General features: G+C 38.3%; 1 protein-coding gene across 2 annotated transcripts; it reads right to left on the bottom strand.

The window, feature by feature from the left end:
* Positions 1–4,435: 4,435 nt before the first annotated feature.
* On the bottom strand, positions 4,436–23,586 carry PCGF6 (polycomb group ring finger 6). Of its 2 annotated transcripts, XR_014618605.1 has the most exons (11): positions 23,252–23,586; positions 22,438–22,537; positions 21,801–21,897; positions 21,158–21,213; positions 20,057–20,116; positions 19,353–19,461; positions 15,022–15,049; positions 11,618–11,716; positions 8,426–8,512; positions 6,877–6,944; positions 4,436–4,743 (listed from the first exon to the last, which is right to left on the bottom strand). XR_014618605.1 is itself a non-coding variant. In XM_084289968.1 (10 exons), exons 1-10 carry the CDS (start codon positions 23,555–23,557, stop codon positions 4,687–4,689), a joined length of 999 nt encoding a protein of 332 aa, XP_084146094.1. In that variant the 5' UTR covers positions 23,558–23,586; the 3' UTR covers positions 4,436–4,686. The 2 variants fall into 2 exon arrangements, 1 of the variants encoding a protein (XP_084146094.1); XM_084289968.1 differs by lacking the exon at positions 6,877–6,944.
* Positions 23,587–23,722: the final 136 nt, after the last annotated feature.

A 23,722-nucleotide genomic window follows, 5' to 3' on the forward strand; every position in this document is an offset into this window, starting at 1 on the left:
GCATCTGTTATTGCCAACAGCATGCAAAATGTTCTCTCACGTCCCAGGAGGAAGTTGTAGGTTCTTGCCAAGGTCATTAGGCTTCTAGCTCAGGGAATTCTTACCTTTCAGTCCCAGCTGTAGACTGGGAAGGACACACTGGTCCTTTATATAACATAGCACCTTCTGTCATCACCACCTACAGAAAAGCACACTGCAAGCAGCCAGCTCTGAGCACACCGTGGCGTCTTGGAACGACTGGTTGCCTCCTAGCACCGTGCGAGAAGGGTTCCAAAGCACCTCCCCCAGGAACACACTATTTTCTGCCATAATCTTTGCCAAATCCCCACCACCCACTTTTCTACTGTTACTGTTTCCCTTGGAAGAAAACAGACATCTTAAAATTTCATTTCGAAATAGATTATTTCGTCAAGCAAAAAGAAAATATAAGCTTTTTTCCATTTTCTTTTTCCAACAGATCACTGTTGCTTTAACACAAATATATCATTATATTACATCAAACTCCAGTAAAAACGGTGATACAGTTTCAGCAAGAATTTTGCAGCTGCAGGGCAACCAATCACTATCACATTTCACCTCAGATGGGATTACCATTCATATCTCAAACCCAAATTTGACCTGTTCAGTGATTAAACTTGCATCTATGGCAATTTTCTGAAACCTCAGCAAACATAAGGATCTGTTAGCTCATTCAGCAGTGGTCTCGAAAATGACATGGGCAAAATTCAACTTACTATCACCTTTCTTCTCTTTGTGCTGAATTGGTTAGTGTTACGTAAAAGGAGGTAGAAAAACAAATAGAAGCAAAAGTGATGAGAACACGGTTTGCAACATTCTCTCCATCTCTCAGCAAGTATCTATCCCAGCAGAACAAGTATATTTCAAAGCACTTAAACACTTAGCCTGGTCCCTGGTGTCCCCTCTCTATTAAACACGCAGCACATTGGAAGATTCATGTGGACAACTTATCTTTAAAACAAAAGATAATATACAAAAACCTTCTACGCCTGTTAGTAGTTCCTCTCTCAACTGCAGGAGCGAATCCCCACTTAGTGTCTGGATGGAGCACAGATTGCATAATGTGGCACACCACACTGAAGAAAAGCCAGAAAAAAGCCTGGGGCGTAATTTTGATTTGCTAGCAATTGATATCACACGTTAACATAAATCACTGCACATAAGAGCTGGATGATTCCCTGAAAAGAAACTCAACAGAATAGCATCAGACAGCTTGAGGGATTTTTCAGTGAAGCTCATCGGTTGTTTCACATTTATGGAAGTAAGTGTTGAGGGTTCTTCTGGCTTGTGTGCCTCTGTCTGGTGGTAATACGGATCAAGGCTGGGTGTGATAGCAGCATTCAGAAAATATTATTTTATACATTGCCATTGCAGTGCCCCTCCATTTTAAAAACAGCTCAGCTGCAAATTTCACTAGTCTCCTGAACCGTATCTTGTTACACTCAATCTACATAAAACAAAACCCAGAACATAACCAACATGACTCATGACTTTACGTTAGCTCAATTCTGCATTTCTGAGAACTCCCGACACTAGGGCTCATGGTCTCCTCGTGCTGGGAGTTAGATCTATAATGCAACTCAGAATTATGCTGCAGTACAAATAGTATTTAATTAGGTTCTGTCTTAGTCATGCCATTGATAAGTAGGTAACCAGAAAATGAAACCAGAGTTATTAAGTGAGGAAATGATATACTGTTTGTAAACTAACAAGTCCAAGCACACCTTCCTCTCGCTTCCTGAGTGTGAAGCTGGCTCATCTCCCATGAGGACAGAGATGCCATCCCATAGACGGTCTGCTGTTACAGCCCTTCTATCATCAGAACCAGAAGTGACTGGAGGAAAGCCAAGGTTAAAAGGAGACCAACAGAAATAAACAGCAGCAGGAGAGCTGAAAGAAGATTGGCACATTTTAAAGCAAGCAGGCTGATTATCTTTATGCAGGAAACTGCACAGCCCACATTTCAGCCTTGGCAACTGCCAAAGGTCAGCATGCAGCGGGGGTGATGTGCCAAGCAGAGCCCCAGGGTGTGCAGCAGGAGCTGGAGAGCAGATAGAGCATCAGCACCTTGAGGGAATGCTTTAGGGTAGAAGAAGGCAGGATGTTCAGCCAGAAGGCTAAGCTAAGAATATGCTTTCTGAAGGCAACTGAGGAAGAAAAGGAAAGAAGTGAACAAATGTGAAATAAAAGAGGTCACTAAGGGCTCATAACAAAACATCCTGGGTAACAAAATTGCATCGAAGCTTCAGTTGATCTCTCATTAAGCCACTGGAAGAGTGCAAAAGGGAGTCTTGATCATCTGCATTTTTACTAGCATGTGATTTACCCCCCAGATAAACAGCAAAGATATTTCAGAAACAGTGGCTACCAATTTAGCAGACAGTTTACCTAGTTGATCAGTCATTAATTTTTATTTATTAAAACAGAGACTGACATTCACCTCAGAGGCAGTGGCAATGTTGTCATCCTGAAGCTATGCACAAGTTAGTTAATTCAAATTTATGTCCTACAATAATCCTATCAGCTTCTATACAGCTGGTTACCTCTGGAAACAAGCCCTTCGGTAGGCATGAAGTTCAAGCCAGGACTAGGAGAGAATTTGCAATGTAAAATGTGACTATGCTGCTATTTTTTTAAGCATAGAGCTATATATAAATAAAACTGTAAGTAGTGATGAAACAAGAAGAGACAGTATTGTCAAGCCAGATACCTTGTATAAAGCCAGGACGATCAGAATGGCAGAGAAAGACCTGGTTCACAAGGGACTTAACAACAACCAGAAACACGAACAAAAATAATTTAGTGGCTTTGGCAAAGAGATGTCTGTATTAAGCACAAAAAAGTCTTGTAACTACATAGGCCTTGTATCTGTGTTGAAAAATCAATTGGAGATTCTGGTATTAAATCACCTTTCACCATTAAACTGAAGTTTGTGATTCTAACAACCCCAGAGAACATCCAGCAGTTTCAATATTAAATTGCTACAATTTTGAGGCTGACAGAGGTAGCACAGAATGGAAATACGAGAGCTCAATTTAAAATTGGCTAAAATAAACTTTATTTTACTGTTACAATATATAATCTCTTATCAACACAACTCACAAAGTGTTTACAAAATAATCCCATTTTCTGCTGCATTTTAAACACTAAGTTTGTACAAACTTTGAAAGTAAAATAGGAAACCATAGTTATAAATGTTTGTTAATTTTTTTAGAAGCATCACGGGAATTACTTCCACTAAGACTTTATCTTACGGTGTCATCTTCACAGGCAAAACTGAACATTTATTGTAAAGACCTGAGGAAGGATTCATGAAAGCTTTTTTTAGACAAAAGATCCCAGTATTCCTAGGTTGACAGCATAGCAGTGAACGTGACAGGGAGCAAATGCTTTTGAGCTAGCTTAGGCACTCTGAAACGCCTTACAAAGGGATCTCCACCCCCTTCACTACATTGACCATCGAGGGAGCCTGGTACCTAACAGCAGCTTTCACAGCTCTCTCCCATGTTTATGACTGAGAGCGCAGCAAGACCGTAACATACAAAGCTCTGATCCTTAATGCTGCACAAGAAACAATGGAAATCTTACACAGAACTTGAGATATAATTATCACAAAACCCTAGCATTTTTATGTTTTTATGGTTTTTTTTTTTTTTATATATAAAAAAAGATATCTATTGTCTTCTGGGAATCTGGTAGTAGTGATAGGCACGTATTTTGTTATTTAACATACTCAAACCTGGTCTGCACTAATACACATTAGAAGGCGTGGAAAAAGCTACTATTTTTTCACTGCTGCTAGAAAGATGGGTGCTAAAATTAAAGAACCTGTGTTTTTGCTAGTCAAGTCATTTGACAGATTTTACGTGACAGCAGAATCAAGCTGACAGTGATTATTGTAAATACAGCAAGCAGGTAGAAAGAGGTGCTACGTTTTCTTTTCCATGCATAGTTTAAACAGCTTACAGCCAGCTCATCTCCATTAAGAGTGGAGATGTACAATCCACCATTTGGTATAAGTCAAGCTACCAGCAAATTTATCTCCAGTGCAAACAAAATTGTTTTTCTTGAAGAAAAACAAGTAAATTTAATGCTACTTCTGGAAAAAATGTTTGTGATACATTATTTTCTACCTATTTTGGTCTGTATTTCAAGAGTTCCCTTCTCACTAAATCACATCTGAAGACAAATGATCACCATTCACTTTTTCTACCAAATGACTGTCTCTTCCCCAGAATACATTATACTGCCCACTGAAGATCATCCCTGAGAGCACTATCCTAGCTAGACACTTAGAAAGTAAGCAAATCCCATAGCTTAGAGGAAAAGGGCTGCTCACCCCATGAGATCTTGTGGTTTTAGGAAGTATTTAAAGAAATGCAGCAACTCTGAGCGTTTAAAGTCCCTGAGCTGAGTGAAATTTTAAGACAGTCATTTTTAACACAAAGCATAGCATAGCAACATCCACAGCTGTACCTACAGAAGCTTTTTTTTTTTTTTTTTAAACAGTGATAAAGTCAGATGTTAAATTACAAGCATACAGCAGTTAGCAGTGGTTCCTTTTACTTGCTTCCTGTCACAGAAAACATGATGGCCTTCTTTGGTGAGAAAGAGCAGTGAAGAAGCTTGAGGACTTCTCATTCTTTCACCTTCTGATGTATTAGCAATCTAGGTTATGTTTAGCGGAGACACCACGAGGCCATAGTGCAGTACAAGTAAGCCATCCTAGAGAGAAGAGAGATAAACTGTGTTATCATATCACTTTACCTTCTCCATGAGGCATTTTCATCACAGCCCAGTATGACACTTGCATGGCAGAACTGCAGCTTCAACCTCACTCATTTCAGAGCATTCCGCTTCCATAAGAGGAATGCAATTTTTAAGCGTTATAATGGAATTGTCTCATTTTCATATAATAGGCTCCCTTTACAACTTATATTGCTTTCCACATGATACTACGAGGCAGAATAAATCACTTAAATAGCTCTAGAAGGAGCTGCCAAAATCTGGTCTTTAACTCAGGACATTGAAAGTCAAAAAGACACAGAAAGAGAATGCAGGAAAAGAGGGAGGAAACACATAGTTGCCTGAGCATGGAACTCAGATTCCAACTTTTAATGTTAATTTTATTAAATTCACTGGTGGCTCTACCTTTTTGCAGCTTTATTACCTTTAGCAACTGGGATAACTTAAGATAGAAAGACAATATAACAGATCATATCAAAAGTTAAACTTTTTATTTTTAAATAGAAAAGCATTGTTTACATCTCTACAAGTTAGCCAGAGTCTTGAATATGTCAGTAACACATTAAATATAATTGTCAGTTTTTTCCTTATGCAGAAATAGTTAGAGAACTTATGGTGCCAGCTTATCATTTCTTCCTAATTCTAGATGCACAACTAAACACTTCTTAAATCCCCATGCTTCTACTGAAGTTAACAAAAGAACCTTTCACTTGTGAGACGGGATACTTCCTGACTCATTAATGTCTTACTTATGTCACTTAATTCACACGCACAGCTGGTGAAAGGTCTAGCAGTTAGTCTGCTTCCACCTCTGAAACCTGTTCCTGCTACTGATCCCCTGGGAATCTGACTTGTCACATTAGACCTATTTATATGGACAGGCTTTAGTAAATGTTTTCTTTTGAAGAGAGAAATGCATTAATCACAGCTGACACATTAGAATTCCTATCGTATTTTGGTTTTGATGTTTTATCCATTAACATTAGGACCTGAGATATGTTCCACAGAAGTTCCACAGTTCTGTGTGAAGGGCTGCATTTAAAAAACCCACAAACTTGCTCAGTCACTTTCAAATCCATAAACTTTGGCATCTGCAAGTCAAATCCAAGGGAAATAAAATCCAAATGCTTTGTTCTGATCTCCAGTCTTGATCATATGACTGATATCGTTGTGTCCAATGATTCAAAGGGATTAAAATGCAGAAAAGTGGGTCAAAGTAGTCTTTTATATGAAGTGTCAAAAACAACATTTACTCTATGCCTAACAAAGTGGGATAACTACACTACAAAGTGTTGATAGGAGATACTTGTCTTCACTTCTTGTTTGGTGAAACAAGTCCTTTGAATTTATTTACCAACTTCTTGGCACAGAGTATGTTGCTATACCTCCACAAAGCCGTATTTATACTCATTGTACCTGCTGGCTACTTCCATAGAAAAAATAAAGCACATTCAAAATTCCTTTCAGAGAACTGTGATCAAAACAATTTTCCTCTATGAAAAAATTGCTTAAAGAAAATAAAGATTTTCAAGAAAAAATGCTACAATGTATTCTTTGAGTAATGAGCTTTCAAATGGATGTATTTGGCAATAGGACATTTCAAGAAGTTAGCTATTTACACAGGATATATCCTTCTTAAACCAAAAGGCCAAGCCAATGCAATTACTTAATTGCTGAGACTTAACCCAGTACTGGTATTGCTTACTCTGTAATTGGCCTCTTTTTAGATATTATACATTTTTATGTCTGTTCAGCTATTTTTTCTAGATACTATTCCGAAAAGGAAATCCAAACTGAAAATGAGGCTTATTACAGATCTCAAATCAGAATAACTCATATGTGCCCAAAGTAAAAAAAAAAAAAAAAAAAAAAAAAAAAAAAAAAAAAGAGAGAAGTATAAACCCTTCTTATAGCTACCCCCCAGAAACTTGTAGACCTGTCCTAAAATGGAAAAAATCCTGCCTGTTAAACCCTAATATAAACTAATATAAGCTGAATGACAGAAAAATCGTAGCATATGCACTTTTTGATGTTTTAAGAGCAGCAGTGAGAAGAAGCACCCCACTTTCCAAATTCAATATCCCCACAGCAAAGAGTAAAGCACTTTCATACCAGATGCGCGCTAGAGGGTCACGCTAATTAAATCAGATCACAGCTCTTACTGCCTAGCTCAGGAGACGCTAAAAAAACACAATGAGATTGGGTTACAAAAAGGTGAGAGTTACAAAGAGAGCAGTATAATCTGCAAGACCTCTGTGCCAAGGGCCAGGGACATAAAAGAAGCTACTCTCTTTAGCTTTTCCCATGTGTGAGCTCATTATATCCATCAGTGACGCAGAGCCTTGAGAAGGACAATTTCAGACAGGAGAAAATAACCAGCAGCTTGGCTCATGTTGCATTTGTGCAGCAGAGGGGACGAAGGTAATGCAGGGAAGAAATTATATGCCTGCATAATTAACAACAAGCTTCCTTCCTCAGCTACTTGAGGAAACTCTCGATCACAGGCAGATCTCAATGCTTGGTAGCAAAATTGAGCCTTTCAGAAATTTCTGTCAGTCTTTGCAGGAAATTTACTCCTTGCAGTAAATTTCTGAAGCTTTAGTTTTAAAAATTAAGCAGTTACTTCTTTTCGTATTAATTCTGTGCAGTAACATTTGTATTTTTCTTCCCTAACTAGAGTTAAAAATCACATTTCAAGCTAATTAGAAAGGCTTAACCAACAAACCCCGTTTCATAAACCTTAAAGTATCTTTAAATCTACGAGGCTATAACAAATTTATTGTAAAACTGTACTTGCTGAACATAAGTGCACTTAACATGATTAAAAACAGACGTGTGAAGTAAAACAAGATTTTTTTTTAAAGCCTTCTATCAAGTACTCAAAAATGATTATGTTAGTCATTTATATTCAACCACTAAGAACAGTTACCTATTCACTCCAATTACAGCAATACAAATAAGTTACTATGGGGTCTGTATTAGGAATACTTATTTTACCAAACTTTAGTCCCAAAGCTGGGAAAAAATCAGAAAACCTTGAAGAAGGTTGAACATTTAATCTTCCAACACTTGTCAGAAAGGCACGTAATAATTCTGAACAGAATTTGTACCTTTTTAACACTTGTACCTTTTACTTCAGTCATGCTCTGAGACAGCATTACACATTGCTGCTCAGTATGCAAAAAAGACAAACCCAAAAATCAAAACCACTATGAGCATTTAATAACTATTTAGGACTAAAACCACCTAAAACATTACAGCGATGACAGCCCAGAAAAACAAATCACAATGTATGTTATGCTGCACTGAATTCTGAGAAACTCTTACAATATAAATACTGCCAAAGGCATAAATTTGAACATGCATTCTTTGACAAACTGAAACTTATCTGCCTTTCTGAACCCACTTTTCCTCAGCAAAAAGAGTAATTGCTGATGTGAATCAACTTGCAAATGGAAAAAAAAGCAATTCGAAACAGGTAATTTTCTCCTCTAACAGTGACTGTACTCAAAAACCAAACCAAAACATAAAGAACATTTTGCATAAGCTGAAAAGATTTTCTAAGTGATTTCTTCAGACAAGTTAGTGTTACCTAATAGTTTAAAAAATATTCTAATTTCAACCAGAAAACTTAGCACAAAGCCCCAGCTGCCATACGTACCTGTACAGCACTCTCTCCTATGACTTGCCGGATTTCCCTCAGCGTCTGGTAGTGTTCTAGTAGGTGATCACCACATATTATGTCTACCTGTGAAAGCCCACAAAAACAGTCAAGTTCAACCTACCCTTAGACTAGCAGAACAGCATCTAAGCCCTTTACATTTGATATTTCATACAGTAAACCCAACATTGTTTGAAAGAGTTGAATTCTAGTGTTTTTGATGCTATAGGCATCTTTACCTTTGCTGTTCAAATGCGTTTAGCATGCACAGCCCAAATGCACTCCCCAGATTGGGGCTCACTTTTGGATCAGAGAAGACGGTTTGGTTTAGTCCCAGTTGGGCATTTCCACTAAAAAACTGTTTAGGAATAGCTGTGATGGATTCAATGGGAATTTAGATTACATATTAAAATGATCCCACAAACATCCTCAGTCATTCATCAGCTGCAAAAAAAGGGCAAGTTGTCAGTGCTACTGGCAAGAAATGAGCCAGTGCTTCCCTCACTCTTACCGTGAGTGAGAAAATGTATGAATAACTCTGCTTAACAAGACTGCTTGGAGGAAGGGTTTGAATAAAAAAGATTAAGCTCACTGTATGCCTCTGTCAGCAAATACTTTTCACAGTCCTTCAAAATGCAATCAATACTTCTGTGATGCCAGTGAAGGGCATACTCTGCAATTTTAAGTAACGTCCTCTACTGCAGCTAAACTATGTCAGTGATGCCTGCAATTCTGGAGGTGGCACTTCTGTTAAGTGACTGCCCACAAAGACTGTTACTTTGGGGAAAAAATAGATTCAGACTGAGGTATTCTGAATGAGGTATTATGAAAAATAAGTTTCCTTATTAGAGCAGCTAACACAGCACCGTCTCTCTCACAACTGCAGCTCGGTTGTATTCTCCTTATCAGCAATTCCTGGATGTGGAAACCAGAGGGCTGTCACCTGAATTACAATGACCAAACCTCAGAATTAAGAGCACTGACAACATGCCGTTCCACAGCTTTCAGCAACGAGCAAGATTATGCTTTGCCACTGAACTAGTCAGGAAGCATACTGCAGTATCATTACATGTACTCTTCCATGGTTTCTCTTATATAGTCTTTCACGATAGAATGTACTTTGTGCTTCAGTGCAATTTGTCTGTATTTATGCTCTTCTGCATTCTGACCCACTATCTCTCTCCCGTTCTTCATGAAAAGATTTAGGTCTGCTCACGCTGGCAGGTTATTATTCTCAGAAACTGGAACACAAGAATTCTAATCCTTAGAGACTTGGAACAGGCTTATTTACTTCATCTATATAGCGTGAGAATAATGCAGAATACTCCAGCCATGCCAGACTTAATCTTAAATAATAGTTCCAAAATGTGCAGAAGATGTAAATTGTATATTACTTCTCCTTTTAGATTCTAAGAGGAAGCAGCAAGAAAAATCCTCGATATAACATTAAACATTGATTAGATATTGATCCATATATACATATGTATATTTAACGTCAACATTTGGGCTTTTTAAGAAACCTATCTTTTTGTTTTTGAAAGCTGGTTGAAGTTATTTTTCCTGTTTCCTTTGCATTCTAGCTTCTAGATTTATTACTCTAGAAGGACAGACATATCTGCTTTGCTTTCCAGTGATGAGTTCAATTACTTCTGTTTCATAAGACTACTTACATAATTTTTGTACCATAAAGTACTGAAAATTCAATTTTGTTCTCACTGGTACATAGTGTGCATACAGGCACACTTTATTTGTTCTATTTTTACAGAAAATATAATCTATTTACCCAATATACAATATAAACAGACATAAGGGCAACTGCTGATGAGCTTTCCAAACAGAATGAGAAATCTTGTTTCAAAAATATCCCACTGCTCATCCTCCTGCTGCTCCAGTTTCAAACAGTAGTCATTAAACATCAGTGCCTTCTAATAGATTTGGAATTTTCTCTCATTCACCTCCTCATAGTGCTCAGAATGCCAAATGTCTAATCATCAAATTCTAGCACCTAAGGCAGAATTTCTGCTAGCTAATTGTTATGCTCGAGTTCATTCTGCTAGGACAAAAATATTAAAATATACAATGAAAAAGAAATCCTAGTTCAGCATGGAAAGCAGTTGCAAAATGTATGTCTCACAGCAATCCTTGTGCCTTAAAAAGAATTAATATATTCTATTATGAAGGATGCACCAGCAACAGAAATGGTATAGATCTACTGTAGTCTTGACTGGCTGGTAAATTTGAAGCCAACTAGTACTGACTCCTAGTGAGACAGTGGGAAATTTAACTTCACCTTTTGTTGAAAGGAAAATTGAAGGTGTATCCTCTTAATAACTCGGTCACAGCTTTTAAAATTCGTATTAAAATAAAGCAGCCTTTCCATTATGGCAATTATTTTCATGAAGTGACATTTACTGAGCTATTTATGTAACAAATATGATAACAGGCTACTGTAAGTTAATGCTTACCAAGTAAGCTGAAGTTAAAATGGAAAGCTGTCATATAAGGGACATTCCTCATAAGATTAATCCCAAGGGGAAATCTGGCCTAGAAAGCACTAGATCTCAAATCAATAGTTTCTATGCCAACCCATATTATCCAGGGAAGGACAAAGAAAACATTTTGGAGGTTAGCATGAGTATCCGGGCTAGTTATTCAAAAGCCAGCAAAGCTTTTCATTTCCCTTAGCTGTGATTTTCTTTTCAAAAGGTACCAGAAACCATCTGTTTCAGGGTCTAAAAATTACTCAAAAAATAATTTTTTGGAAAGGAAGTCTATGAAATTATCAGCTAAGACACAGTAACATTTACTCACTAACAGTGAGTTGCAAAGTGGTGAAGTCCAAGCAGAAAGTAACTAACAGGAAAAAAAAAATCTCAAGTTACCTCTAGTAGGCGATCTCAAGATCACAAAATCTGAAAGACATCCAGAACACAGGTATAGCTTGATTTTGAAAGATTTTGAATTTTGCCTGCTGAAATCTTACATGGCACTTTAGAAACTCTATGCAAATAATAACAAGAACTTAAAACACGTTGCAAATTAGGTGGGAGAGCTATTCCTTGAGGATCACAACACTTCAACAGAATACTTACTCAAAAACCCTAATGTTACTTCTATACTCTAATGAGCAACGGAAACATAGGCATTACATTGATCACAGCAAACTCATACGTGCCCTTACAAGTGGCATACCTGACAAGCAGGGTCCAGATCCATTTTTCTTCTGAGGAACTTCTCCACATGTCCAATTGTTGCCTCCCCTGAAACACGCACAAACTTCTTCTCCAAAGGCTGTAAAGAATAAATGCAAGATGTTAAGACCCTGTACATTTTCAGCCATCATCCCTGGCAAACTCCAAACCTGACTGAAGGCCCAGTAACTGCTGAAGACAGCTTAAGTTTTGGACCTTTCTTTGATATACTTCCAGATTACCTCATACAGAAGAGACTAAATATGTATTAACAGACTTCATGTTCAAACTTCCTGCTTAAACAAAAAATAACCACCTATTGACTTCAGTCCTATTTTACTATTGAAGCAGTGGAGAATAAGATTTCCTTTAAATTCAGCACAGAAATTGGTATTACGCAGCTTTTTAAGAACTCTGCTCCCCTTCAGTCCCAGAAAGCAATTACTGAGAAGCACGAGAGACTTCCTAAAATTTGCTTCTTTTCCACAAATCAGGCTTGTGCATCAAACATGAATTCAAATAGGTAAACCGTATCTTTTTGTAACCAAAGGATCTCAAGTTCCTTGACATGCTAGAAGTATTATGACTCGGGCTAGAATAGATTTAACAGTCCGTGACATCCTAGAATCAATTAAAATAACCTACTATGTGGAACACAAGGGCAAGACTGGTCTGAAACCATTTTGCATAATTTCTAAATACTTTCATAGCAAGGACTGCAACAAGATGACATTTATTATGTCAGCCTCCACAATTTTAATGGGTTTCTTCTCTGTGGATAAAATTTTAAAACAGCTGACTGCTGATACAGGCAGCCAAGCAAACAGGCACAAAGACAGAGCAGATGACTGAGTTCAGAGTAATAAATGGATTTCCTTTTGTGTCAATTAATTGGATTTTTATGTTAACTTCTGAACAGCTGTGATTTACTAGCCAGGTTCATCATATTCTTTTAATTTGAAAAAAAGGTAGATGGGAAGGGGGTCAAAGACTACCCCTGAATTCAATCACAAATTAAGATACGTTGTAACTGTGTTTTTGGAACAATAGTTTGATTTATTCATGTATAAGAGCTAGAAATGCCAGTCAGACCTGACCTAAGCTAATGCAAACTTGATGATGCTGGATTTATGCTTGCTGCATATATAAATCATGGTTTATAGCCAAAAGCCTTATAACCTGTTCTCTCCTTCCACCCCCAGGAGAAAAAAAAAAAAAAAAAAAGACAAAAAGGAAACCCTTCATATATGAAGTTCAATGTGTAGTTCAGAAAGATATGGATGATAAATAATTAAGGAAAAAATAATGCTAAAAAAGGATCAGGGTATGTTTTGTGAAAATGTATAAGAGGGATTTGGAAGGCTGATGAGTAAACCTCTTGATCATAAAATACAAAAAAAGGCATGAAAATACAGACAAAATGTAGGGAAGAAATACACTGACACAGGAAGTTAACATGCAAGAAGGAATTTGAAAATGCTGCAGAATGAATATCAGCAGTATTTCTTAAAAATCATACAGGAATCTAAATATGAACAAAGGCAGAATGGCACTTTAGTCTATGGACAGTAGGATTATAAGCAGTACAGAGCTATTCACTGTGAGTAAAGGTGGGCAGCCTTTTTTCACCTTCTACATCTTCAGAACACTGGAGTTAAAGTGAGTGAAGGTACACTATGGCTTAAAAGGGAAAGACACACAAAATCACTTTTCTGAGTCACAAACACTCCTTAATGATGTTAGAGCAAGTATGTTTTTTAAAGGCAAAACTATTCCTGTAGGAATGGCATGCACTTAAGACTATCCGGCAAAATAAGTATCTGACACAAGCATCAATATCAGAAAACATAAGTTAGTAAAATGGTTAAATTGCCCTACAGTTATTCTTGTTGGGTCCAAAATGAACAGGATGAAAACCAAACCAGAGAGAAGGGCAAATAAGATCCAGAAAGTATGGCAGGTGATATAAAGGTAAAAAGATTAAAAAATATAAAAAAATCAAACAGTAGCATGACAGGTAATGAGAAAAAAAGAGTAACAAAATGCTGCATGGGTGCAGGGGTATAACAGGTGATGAAAATTATCCATGTACATTTTCAGGAACATTGCTCCCCTTCTACATATTAATTTCTATTTATGAAATTGAAATTACATTTAAATTCTTTGTGAATATTAAATGTTACTTCTTTGAGAGTTTGAAATTGCTTGCTAAGCTCTGATAATAACAAACGTGATTAGTATTAAAGAGAGCAGGAGTAACTGCAGTCATACCCAGTATTTCAGATTTGTGCCTGAGAATATCCTTATTTAAAGATCAACTCAGCTGAAAACAAAGGAAATTGATTAAAAAATGGAATGAAGACAATCCATATTTCCATGAGTAACACACTTTTTGATCAAATTCTTCAACAGTAAAATTGGAGTTTTGCCACTAACAATACCAGTAAAATGCTCTTATATTCTGTGCTATTCTATCTTTTGATTCCTACAATTGATACAATGAAAGATAAAATGCAACATACACTGTATAATTTTTAATTATATCTCCTTCTTGCTCCTGAATAGAATCTTTTTCTAAATGTTTAGCCAAAACAGTGGAATGAGATACTGTGCACATCTCTAATTACAGCCTATGAAATAATTATGGCAGTACACAATGTGCAGTTAATCTACAGCTTTTTCTTTTTTTTTTTTTTTTTTTAAACACCAATTCAGCTCAGTCATATGATCTATACTGGAAGAAGAGACATTCTTTGGCGAGGACTGGGAACGCTATTTGTTGTTTAGCAGAATGACCACCATTCAGACAACTAATTTTGTTAGTGAAAGGATGTAGAAAAGAATAAATTTGCTGCAGACTAAGGAAGTGCATCATACTGTCCACAAAACTTGCATCATTTTTCTTGTTTAAATTTCAATCATATCACAAATTAGACCATTTTTGTGCTTTGGGTAATGCTTCCTCTGAATAACCTAGGTGAGCTTTTCACTGCAATTAGGCAATCTTCTTCAAAAACAGTTTCAAACGAGAATGACTACACCATTGTTCAGGATTTTAAGAAAAGCCATACTAATGCACCTTTTAGAAGGAGATGCAAGAATAACAACCTAGAATCAGCCAGGGGAAGTTTCATCAACATCATTCCCACTCTCCCAACAAAATTTTAGTTTCCTAGCCTTGGAAGCATTCTCCTACTCTGTAATGTTACACATTGATAGGCTTGACGATGCACTCTAATGCAGGATTATTCATTTATGCTATGCTGGTGAAAGTTCAGGCTGCACTCAATGTAAGGAAAACAAAGAAACTAAATTAAATACATTCAGGTTACACGTATTTCTGAAGTAAACATAAGCAAATAAGAGGATAGCGGCATAAGAGAAATATTCAAATCACATCTGCACCTTAAAATTCCCTGTGCCTTCGTTAGCTCTGAAAAACAAGAGAAGAGTAAACACAATCAATATTGCTAAGGTTAACAGTTAGTAACACCCTCAAGCTTTCTTACAATAATGACTTCCTGATTTAATAGTCTGACATACCAAGCTTATTTTTGAATCAGACTCTTCCTTTCATTAAACTAGTATATAAAACCATATTACTCTGAAGTTATATGTATCTTTCCCACCAAGCCTTTATTTGGTTCCCCATTTCTTTTTGTGAATTCAGCTGTTTATGACTTTAAAGTTTGTCTACATGAAATGGAAAATAAATCAACACATCCTAAAGCTCTTTTTACACACACTAACATTAGTTTTCATGGGAACAGGCTGTAATATTAATGCTGTTTAAACATCTACACTTCATTATCCTTGATGTTTGGATCTTTAACAGACAGTACCTAAAAGCTGCTGAGAGAACATGCCCAACCACTAAAGAGGCTTTCTGGGCCAGTGGTTGGCCTTCCAGACTATTTATAATCACAGCATTAATGGTAATGCAATCTAGGAACTCAGAAAAGCAGCAGGTGCTTCTCTGGAAGATAAAACACACACAGGGTGGCAAATGACCAAATTCCTACCTGCCTTCAATAGAGGTTCATTGATTTACACAGCCTGAGCACGTGACTGTTATCTAGGCTCCACACCCCCATCCTGTAGGGCAGCGTATCAAATTCTCAATGAATTAAGCACAGCTCATGGCATTCCCTTACTCTTGTATTACTTTAGCAAGTACATGCATAGCAAGGTTAAATTGCAGTATTTCACTGCATTGGAAAAGGCAAAAATCAAATAGCACTATAAATTAACTATATTTCTACTGACCATTTGCTTGCACAGCAAGCACTTGTAACGCTTGTGCAGACCACACATTAGCATGGCACTTCAAGTTACTGTAATTAGATAACTCCACCTCTAAATACATACTAACCATCAGACAGACTTAAAAACTATCACCAATTTCTGCCACTGAAGTGAAATTTAAATTTACTAGGAAGCAAACATACAAGCTTTTCCACTCCTGCTGTCATTTTCTTTGATATAGTTCCACTGCCACAGGAGACTACTTACTATACTCTAAAGACATAACATAGACAACATCAACTTTCAAAGTAAGAATTTCTGCTGGATTGCCCCATCTATTCTGAGTTTTCTTTATACAAACAGCTTTCTTAACATCTCATTGCCAAGATAAACTGCTTGATTTTGACCTTTGAAGAAAACAGATTAACCCTTAAAGATAAGGTATAAGATAAGATCAAAGGCTAGAAAATGTTTCAAAAATAAGTTGCCACAGATGTCAAGCCATCATCCTTTTTTTGTTCCAATCCCTCTGTGCTTCCTTCCATACAAATAACGAAAACACAGTGGACAGTTTCACATGCTACAGATGTTATTTGCACATTCATGATCGCTTTGCTGCTAGCACTAGAATGGAAGCTTGAAATAAAACTACCGGAAAAAATAAATACAACACAGATTCAAAAGCCATCTTGTTCCACACGCAGGCACGTACATGTTTAATTAGTTTTGAGATCTAAAGTGTCTGGCTACTTTCTCTTGCTCTGAAAGAAAAAAAAAAAAAGAAAAAAAAGCTGTACCTGCTGAGAATCACCCGGGGCCACAGGGGGAGTAAGTGGTTGCCTCTCACAGCAGAGATCTAAATCGAAGTACTTTTGCCACACTGAATTCAAACTGTATCTAATCCTGCAGTTAAGATAATCTAAGGAAGCTTTCTATAGAGCGATCAAGAAACAGTGTTCCAACCTGAAAGGGACATACTTGGAATAAAATCTAATTTCAGTTATTAAAGTCATTTTTACATTGCAACTGGCAAGGAATCACTCAGACACGGCAATGTTGGTGTAAGCATGCTCCTTCTGCCACCTGGTGGGCCAGCCCAGCAGTACCTGCCACAGGTCCCTGAATGAGCATCCCTCCTGCTCCTGTCTAGATGCTAACCTGAGTTACAGCCACAGATGAGGAATATGAGATGAGCAATAAAATAACCACATGTATATTCCTAGCCCAACAGAAACGTAGGGTAAATGGCATTAGATTTATTATTTTCTGCTGAAATTTCAGTCAAAACATTTTAAGTTATGTCTGCATACATCCATCTCATCACATTTTAACCAACAAGGTAACAAATCATGCCTGAGCACCAAGACCACTGGGAGCCTGCATTAAATATATGATGAGGCTCATGCAACACTAATTGAAGAAGAAAAGCTGTTATAAATACAATTAAAAATGATCTTTTAATGTTCTCTAGACAATACACATTGAATAGCTGTGTCTTTGCTTTCCTCTCCTTGTTCAATACGTGACTTTGCTTTACTTACAATCCTGCTCGTAACGTGAAAGCATTAATTTCCTCCTAGTCTCACTTATTCCAACGTCTGAATGTATTCCCACACCATCCTACGCAGCAGAGGAGCTATATAATACCTTGTTTAAAAAGAGGAACCTGAGACAGACTGTGTCAAAAAGTAACCAAGGATGGCACGTGCTCAGTTTGAGACATCTAAAACTGGATTTGACTGCAGAACACTTCAAACTACTGTTCTAGTCATGACTCCCACAGCTTTAAGCTGCATTTGTGAGCATGAAGCACCCCTGCAAGTCAGGCATACAGGAAACTACCACAGAAGTCAATTATGTGGACTCACAAGCATTTTTCATGGCACAGGCAGGAACTCATCCCTAGATGTTTAGCTGTAAGCCCTTCTTTATACAATCTCCTGTCTTATCAATTTAAAGAAATAAGGAAGCCACATGATGGTTAACCACACTTAAAAAAAAAAAAAAAAAAAAAAAAAAGCCACCCCACCTCCATGATCAAAATCTATCCATACAATATTTTTATTTTATGCTCTGAATAAAGCAAGGCAGCAGAAAAATCAGATATAAGATGCAAAAGAGCTAGGACATGAAGTCAAATCAAGCTGATGTGCTTTGCTCATAGTTTCCCAGTTTGTGAAGCTTTCATTTTCCATCACTTGTGCAAATTAGTTTGCAATAATTACGTAATGAGCTCTCCAAACATTTTGTGCAGACAGTCAGGCTAAAGACAGAGGCAGTCTGCATAGAGGGGTATGTGCTGCACAAGAGTCAAGCCACTTCCTCTCTGCACAGTTAAAGCTTTTAATCTATGTTATTTCTCAATCGCTGCCATGTAAATCTGCATGTGGGCAAAGCAATAGAATTTCTGCTTACCATGTTCCTGAAAACAGCTCAAATGTTTGGGCTGGAATTCCCTCCCTCAGCCCCTCCAAGCTATGGCTAAAAGGTGATGCCCAATACAAAAGCTTCAGTATAAATCAATAAAGCCTTGGAAACTGTCAGGAAAACTTAATAGCAGCATTGTTAGTCCCATTTATACCATTTAGGGAATTACTGCTCTTGCTGCTTGGGTTTCCTAGCTTGTTTTGGTCAGATAAAACTTGCTGCTTATGAATTATCAAACCACCAATTGCATTTGACAAATTCCTTGTAGGTCTCAAGTTTCTAGCACCTTGTCAGAGAAGTCCCTTAGCCCTAAATGTTAGAAGTTAATAAATACATCAAGAACATGTTTCTACTGGAGTAGCACAATGGCTACAGTAAAAACCTGACTGCAATAAGTGACCTATATTGCTCAGCAAAGCAGAAAAAAAAGACTCTCCTAGACACAGAGCATCAGGCAGACACTATATTTTGTAACTAGGAGTAGAGTAGTCTGGTCACTCGTGTCTGTGTGCTGTATCCTGAAGGAACTGTACTGTAGTGCCCAAAACACTAATACTACGCCAATACATTAATACTATGCCAATTTCAGAGATGTCTCCTTGCTTCCTTTTCCCCAGTTCAGAAGGGCTACAACCCTTTCTGGCGTGGTGTCATCAGAATACATGTTTTTTGTGGCTAATAAAAGCATGTCATCATGTATGGTTGCAGCCCCCTAGTTACACGAGCAAGTCCTAGTATAGTCATCATTAACGGTACTGCCACCTACAGGGATTTAGGAAGCACAAGAGGCAGGTATTCAATTTACTGAGACTACACTGCTTTGTCGAAAATAAAAGGAATACATCTAAGTTTTAAAGCTCTACACTTTTTAGATATCTATTTTCTTAAGAAGACACCTTAAATATTTAACCTTACCTGCCTCATCTAAGGTATTTGTAGTTGGCAGTCACTGTTGCACAGTAAGCTAAAACCAGCTCCCTACTTGCCACTCAAGATAGAAGTACACACTCAAAACTAAAAGCTCTCGTATCAGCCACTTGCTCTTACATTTGCCCCCAACTCACCCAATGAATTCCAGAAGTATTGAGATGTCAAGTTCTGGTGGGATCCGGAACACAGAGCCCAGAACTTTTCGAGGTCTTCCTCTGCTCGCTGGAACTGGCTGTGGGACAGCTAAAATATTCAAATAGCCAAAATGCAAACACAACTTGAAATAAAAACAGCATAAGACACTAATGTGCGCCAACCAAAACTGATGAGCTCATGGGGAAAAAGCGCCCATGAAATTCATCCTAATTTTTTTTTTTTTTCCAAATCAGCTGTTTATACTTTTCATCCTGGGTATTTGAACCAGCGTTGTATTAGCTTTCAGCTCAGCATCTCTCCGAACAGAGGTTTATTTGACAGTAAGACAAAAATAACTAGGATAATCCCTCATTTGTCTATGGATGTTCAAGTTCGTATTTTTCCACCTTCTTCACTTCCAATGTTTATTAAGGGCTAGAAAATACAATCTGCTGGTACTTTAAATATATTTTCCTGGGTGTAGGTGAAATATAATCCGTAAAAATACCCAACCACAATCTGGGTTTTAGTGTAGCTCTTTTCATCTTCTATTTGTGTAATTTGTGAACTATGAAAACCAAGAATCCCATACTTTCATTACCGCCTGTTTTCTTTAGTTGTGAGTTAATATTTGAAGGAAAGCTAAGATAAGTGGGATAGTAAATATTTCCTTAACAGTGTCCTCTAAATGATTAAAGCTCACCTGGTTTGGGCACTTCTAATCCTCTTTCTTTATAAAAGTCATGCATTTGCTTTTTTTCTCCTGAGAAAAGAAGCCAAAACAATACAGAAAAGATTAGAATGTTATTTCAGATGCTGAGAACATCCATACAGTTTCCATTCATCAGAGCTGAAATGCTTTTCAAGTGCCTACAGACCTCCACTATCACTAGTATTCCATACAAAGTTGGGCTACTGGAAATACCTGGACTCAGATTTTGTTAGTAAAAAATGGAAAAAAAAAAAAAAAAAAGTGTAAGTTGGACAAAAACCATATTGAAATAACTGCACAAAGAAGTATCCTTCTGGCTGTCATTACTCTTACTTTCATATTGTCTATAGTCAATATAGTCCACTAAACATGTGTATTTCACTCAGTCCACCACCAGTAATGGACACATGACAGTGAACACACCTAATAAATCAGAAAAAAACACTCAGAAGTGGGGAGAATAAAAAAGCATTTGAGAGAATCAGTCCCAGCAACTTTTTTCCTCAGCTGAGACAAATGAAGTATTGATTAGATGGAATGTTATTTTATTTATACAAAAATACAAAGCATGACTGCAAAATATCTGGATGTGTGTTTGTACACAATAACACCTGTGTTGCATTAGAGAGCAAAACAAAGCATCTTCAGCACAGTGACTGCTGGGTCCATCATCAGAATGGATGCTTTTTCCTGTTTTGGTGTTTTTCAGGGAAAAACACAAAAAACAGAGTTGTTGTTTTAAAAATACAATGCATATTATCTTGCAGACAACTAAACCTGGAATAGGAATTTATTAACAAAGTTAACTGCAACATCACTGCTCTTTCACTGTAGTAGTTAAAAATAAACCTTCCAGAACAAAGTTGCATACCATGTTTCATTCTACACATATTCACCTGTCTGGGGTACATATGGCTATGCATAACAGTAGTTTGTGGCCAGAAAGATGCGAGTTTGCATAGATAATTAAGATTTAAAATCAAATGTTATGGAATTACTTTAAGGAGCTAAGAGTTAAAAATGAGACTTCAAACGACCGTTCTTTCTGCTCATGCTTTGAAACTCTAGATGGCAATAAAGAAATGGACTTACTTTCCTCTAAATTGACAACTAATTTATAGACTATGTCTTGTAGCTGCCGGTCCAGCCTATCAAAGAGAATAAAAATAAGAGTGTCTTTAATTCAAAACATTCTGTATTACCCCAAACTGGGAGAAAACCACCAAACATATTGTTGAAATATGACATACATAAAAGCAACAGCGCAGCAACTCTACCTGCCTTAATTCATGTCCTGATAACAGAGCTTCAAAAGAAGCCATTAAGTTAAAAAAAAAAAAAAAAAAGGCACCACCCTTCAAGAATTGCTCAAGAAACCAAACCTCCATTTTCGTAGTTAAGAATTAAACCATGCCAACAAAAGCTTTGTCTAAAAGACAATAAAAAAAATAGCTAAAACCTCAATGATCTGTAACGCTGTGCAAACGTATAAAAATACCCAGGGTGGAAGGGTAAACAAACCCTAGAAAGGGAAAGAATTTTCAAAAAACAAGTAACTGAATAATTTTACATTTGCTATTAAGCTTGCATAAACAAAGAACACAGTATCTCTCTTGTAACTCTTCCTTCATTTGACATAGGAAAGCACTGTACAGGCACTGAGAATGAAACATTTAAAAGCAAACAGCAAAACTCGACTGAAGTTACACTTAAAAAAGAGGCACCAACTTATTACCTGATATTATAAAGGGGCTGTGTCTGATGTACAACTATATTGCATTTTGGACATCTGTTGCTATAGTAGAAGTGTCTCACTATGCAGCTTTTACAAACTGTAAAGAAAAGAAATCCATTAAGTCATGTGTCCATTATACAATGCTAACTGTTTAAGCAAGAGAAACAACTACATTTAGACTTGTCAATAAGGTTTGTCAGAGACAAAATGAAGTCTTTCAATGACTCTATCAAACTTAAGTAAACAGCAGCTACCTGCCCATATGGCATACTGTACTCCTGAGTATTTGTGGATTATAATCCTGCTTAAAAAATAAGTCTGATACATGTTGCAAATTCTTAGAGCCTGCTTAAAAACATAAGGTATGTAGTAGTACTGTTTTTGTTTTACTCGGGCTTCCTCTTTCTCTATATAATATTCCCTTCTTCCCTCTCAGCTTGGGTAACTAAGCTGACTTCATGACTTTCTGATGCTTGACATATCCACAAATGCATTTTCCTCAAGGAAATGCACAACAAGAATAAACACAACACACACTATCAATAGTAAATTACCTTTGTGAAGCCAGAACACCTGAACACCTGATTCTTGTTTGAATTTGCATCTAGATTCTTAGAATGGAAGCACTGGTACTCACAGGTGTGCAGACACTCTGTAATAGTTGTAGCATCGATAAAGTAACCTTTGCAGATGGAACAGAGGATGTAAGGGGTCAACTCTGCCAGGTTGATCATCCGCTACAAATAAAAAGAGTTGATAAGAGTTTAAATATAGAGGCTAAGATAATAAGTTACGCATTTGCAGCTTCTGAAACATCACATCCTTGAACCATGAAAAAGTTACAGAAAAAATTACAGAAATGGGTTTTCCTAAGAGGTCAATCGTTTGTCGTATAAAGCTCTTTTTTGAAGACTTCTGCCTAGTTTTCAGAATTGATCTTTTTTTTGGGAACGGTGATCCAATTTATTTTGTGAATCCAATTTATCATGATCCTATTTATTTCATGAACTGCTTAAAAACAAACCACAAACCAACTTTTTTGGGGAAAAATGATTCTGACTAAACTGCCAGAAAACATCACACAATCAGCAAGCTCGAAGCGAACACTGGTGGCAAACAAAACCGTTACTTGGAAAGCGCGTGGAAGAAAGCTTTGGGGCTCCAAATTCTGGCTACGAGGTGCGTTTACGAGGACTGTACACACGGAATTTCCCTGCCAGAAGCCTGTTATCTCCCCAAAGCCCAGCTTCACCGCTGGCTTAGCCCCGCGAGCTGTCCCTGAGGCCACCAGGCGCCTTCCCCCCCCTTCCCCTCCCTCCCCCCTCAGCGCTCCCGCCTCGAGCCGCACGCGCCCGCCGGTGGCGCGGGGCACGCCGGGAGCCGGGCCCTGCCGCGCGACGCGGCCGTTACAGCCGTTGGGCGCCTCACGGCCCCCCCCCCCCCCCCGCTACCTCCCGGTCGTCGTCCGAGTCGAGCTCGCCGTCGTCCGTCCCGAAGCGTGCCCCGGGGTCCCCCTCGAGCTCCTCTTCCTCCATCTCCTCCTCCTCCTCGTCCTCGTCGTCGTCCTCCTCCTCCTCGTCGTCGCCGCTGGACTCGGAGCGGCTCCGCTCGAACTCGAAGGGGACGGGGCGCGACCCCGAGCAGCTGGGGGCTCCCTCCATCTCCCGCTCCTCCTCGGCGGACCCCGCCGCTACCACCGCCGCCGCCGCCCCCTCCCCGCCCGAGAGCACGGAGCCGGCGTCCGCCTCCGCCTCCATCGCTCGGGGCGGGCACCGGGGGGCAACCGCAGGGCCGGCGGCTGGCGGCGCGCGGGGGGTGCTGGGAGTTGTAGTCCTCCAGGCTCCCCCACACACAGCGCTTCGCCTCGCCGCCGCCGTAAAGCACCTCCGGCGCCGTCGCAAAGCGAAGCCGCGAGCGCCCGG

This window comes from Netta rufina (genome assembly GCF_964035555.1).
Source record: "Netta rufina genome assembly, chromosome: 7".
Classification (NCBI taxonomy): domain Eukaryota; kingdom Metazoa; phylum Chordata; class Aves; order Anseriformes; family Anatidae; genus Netta; species Netta rufina.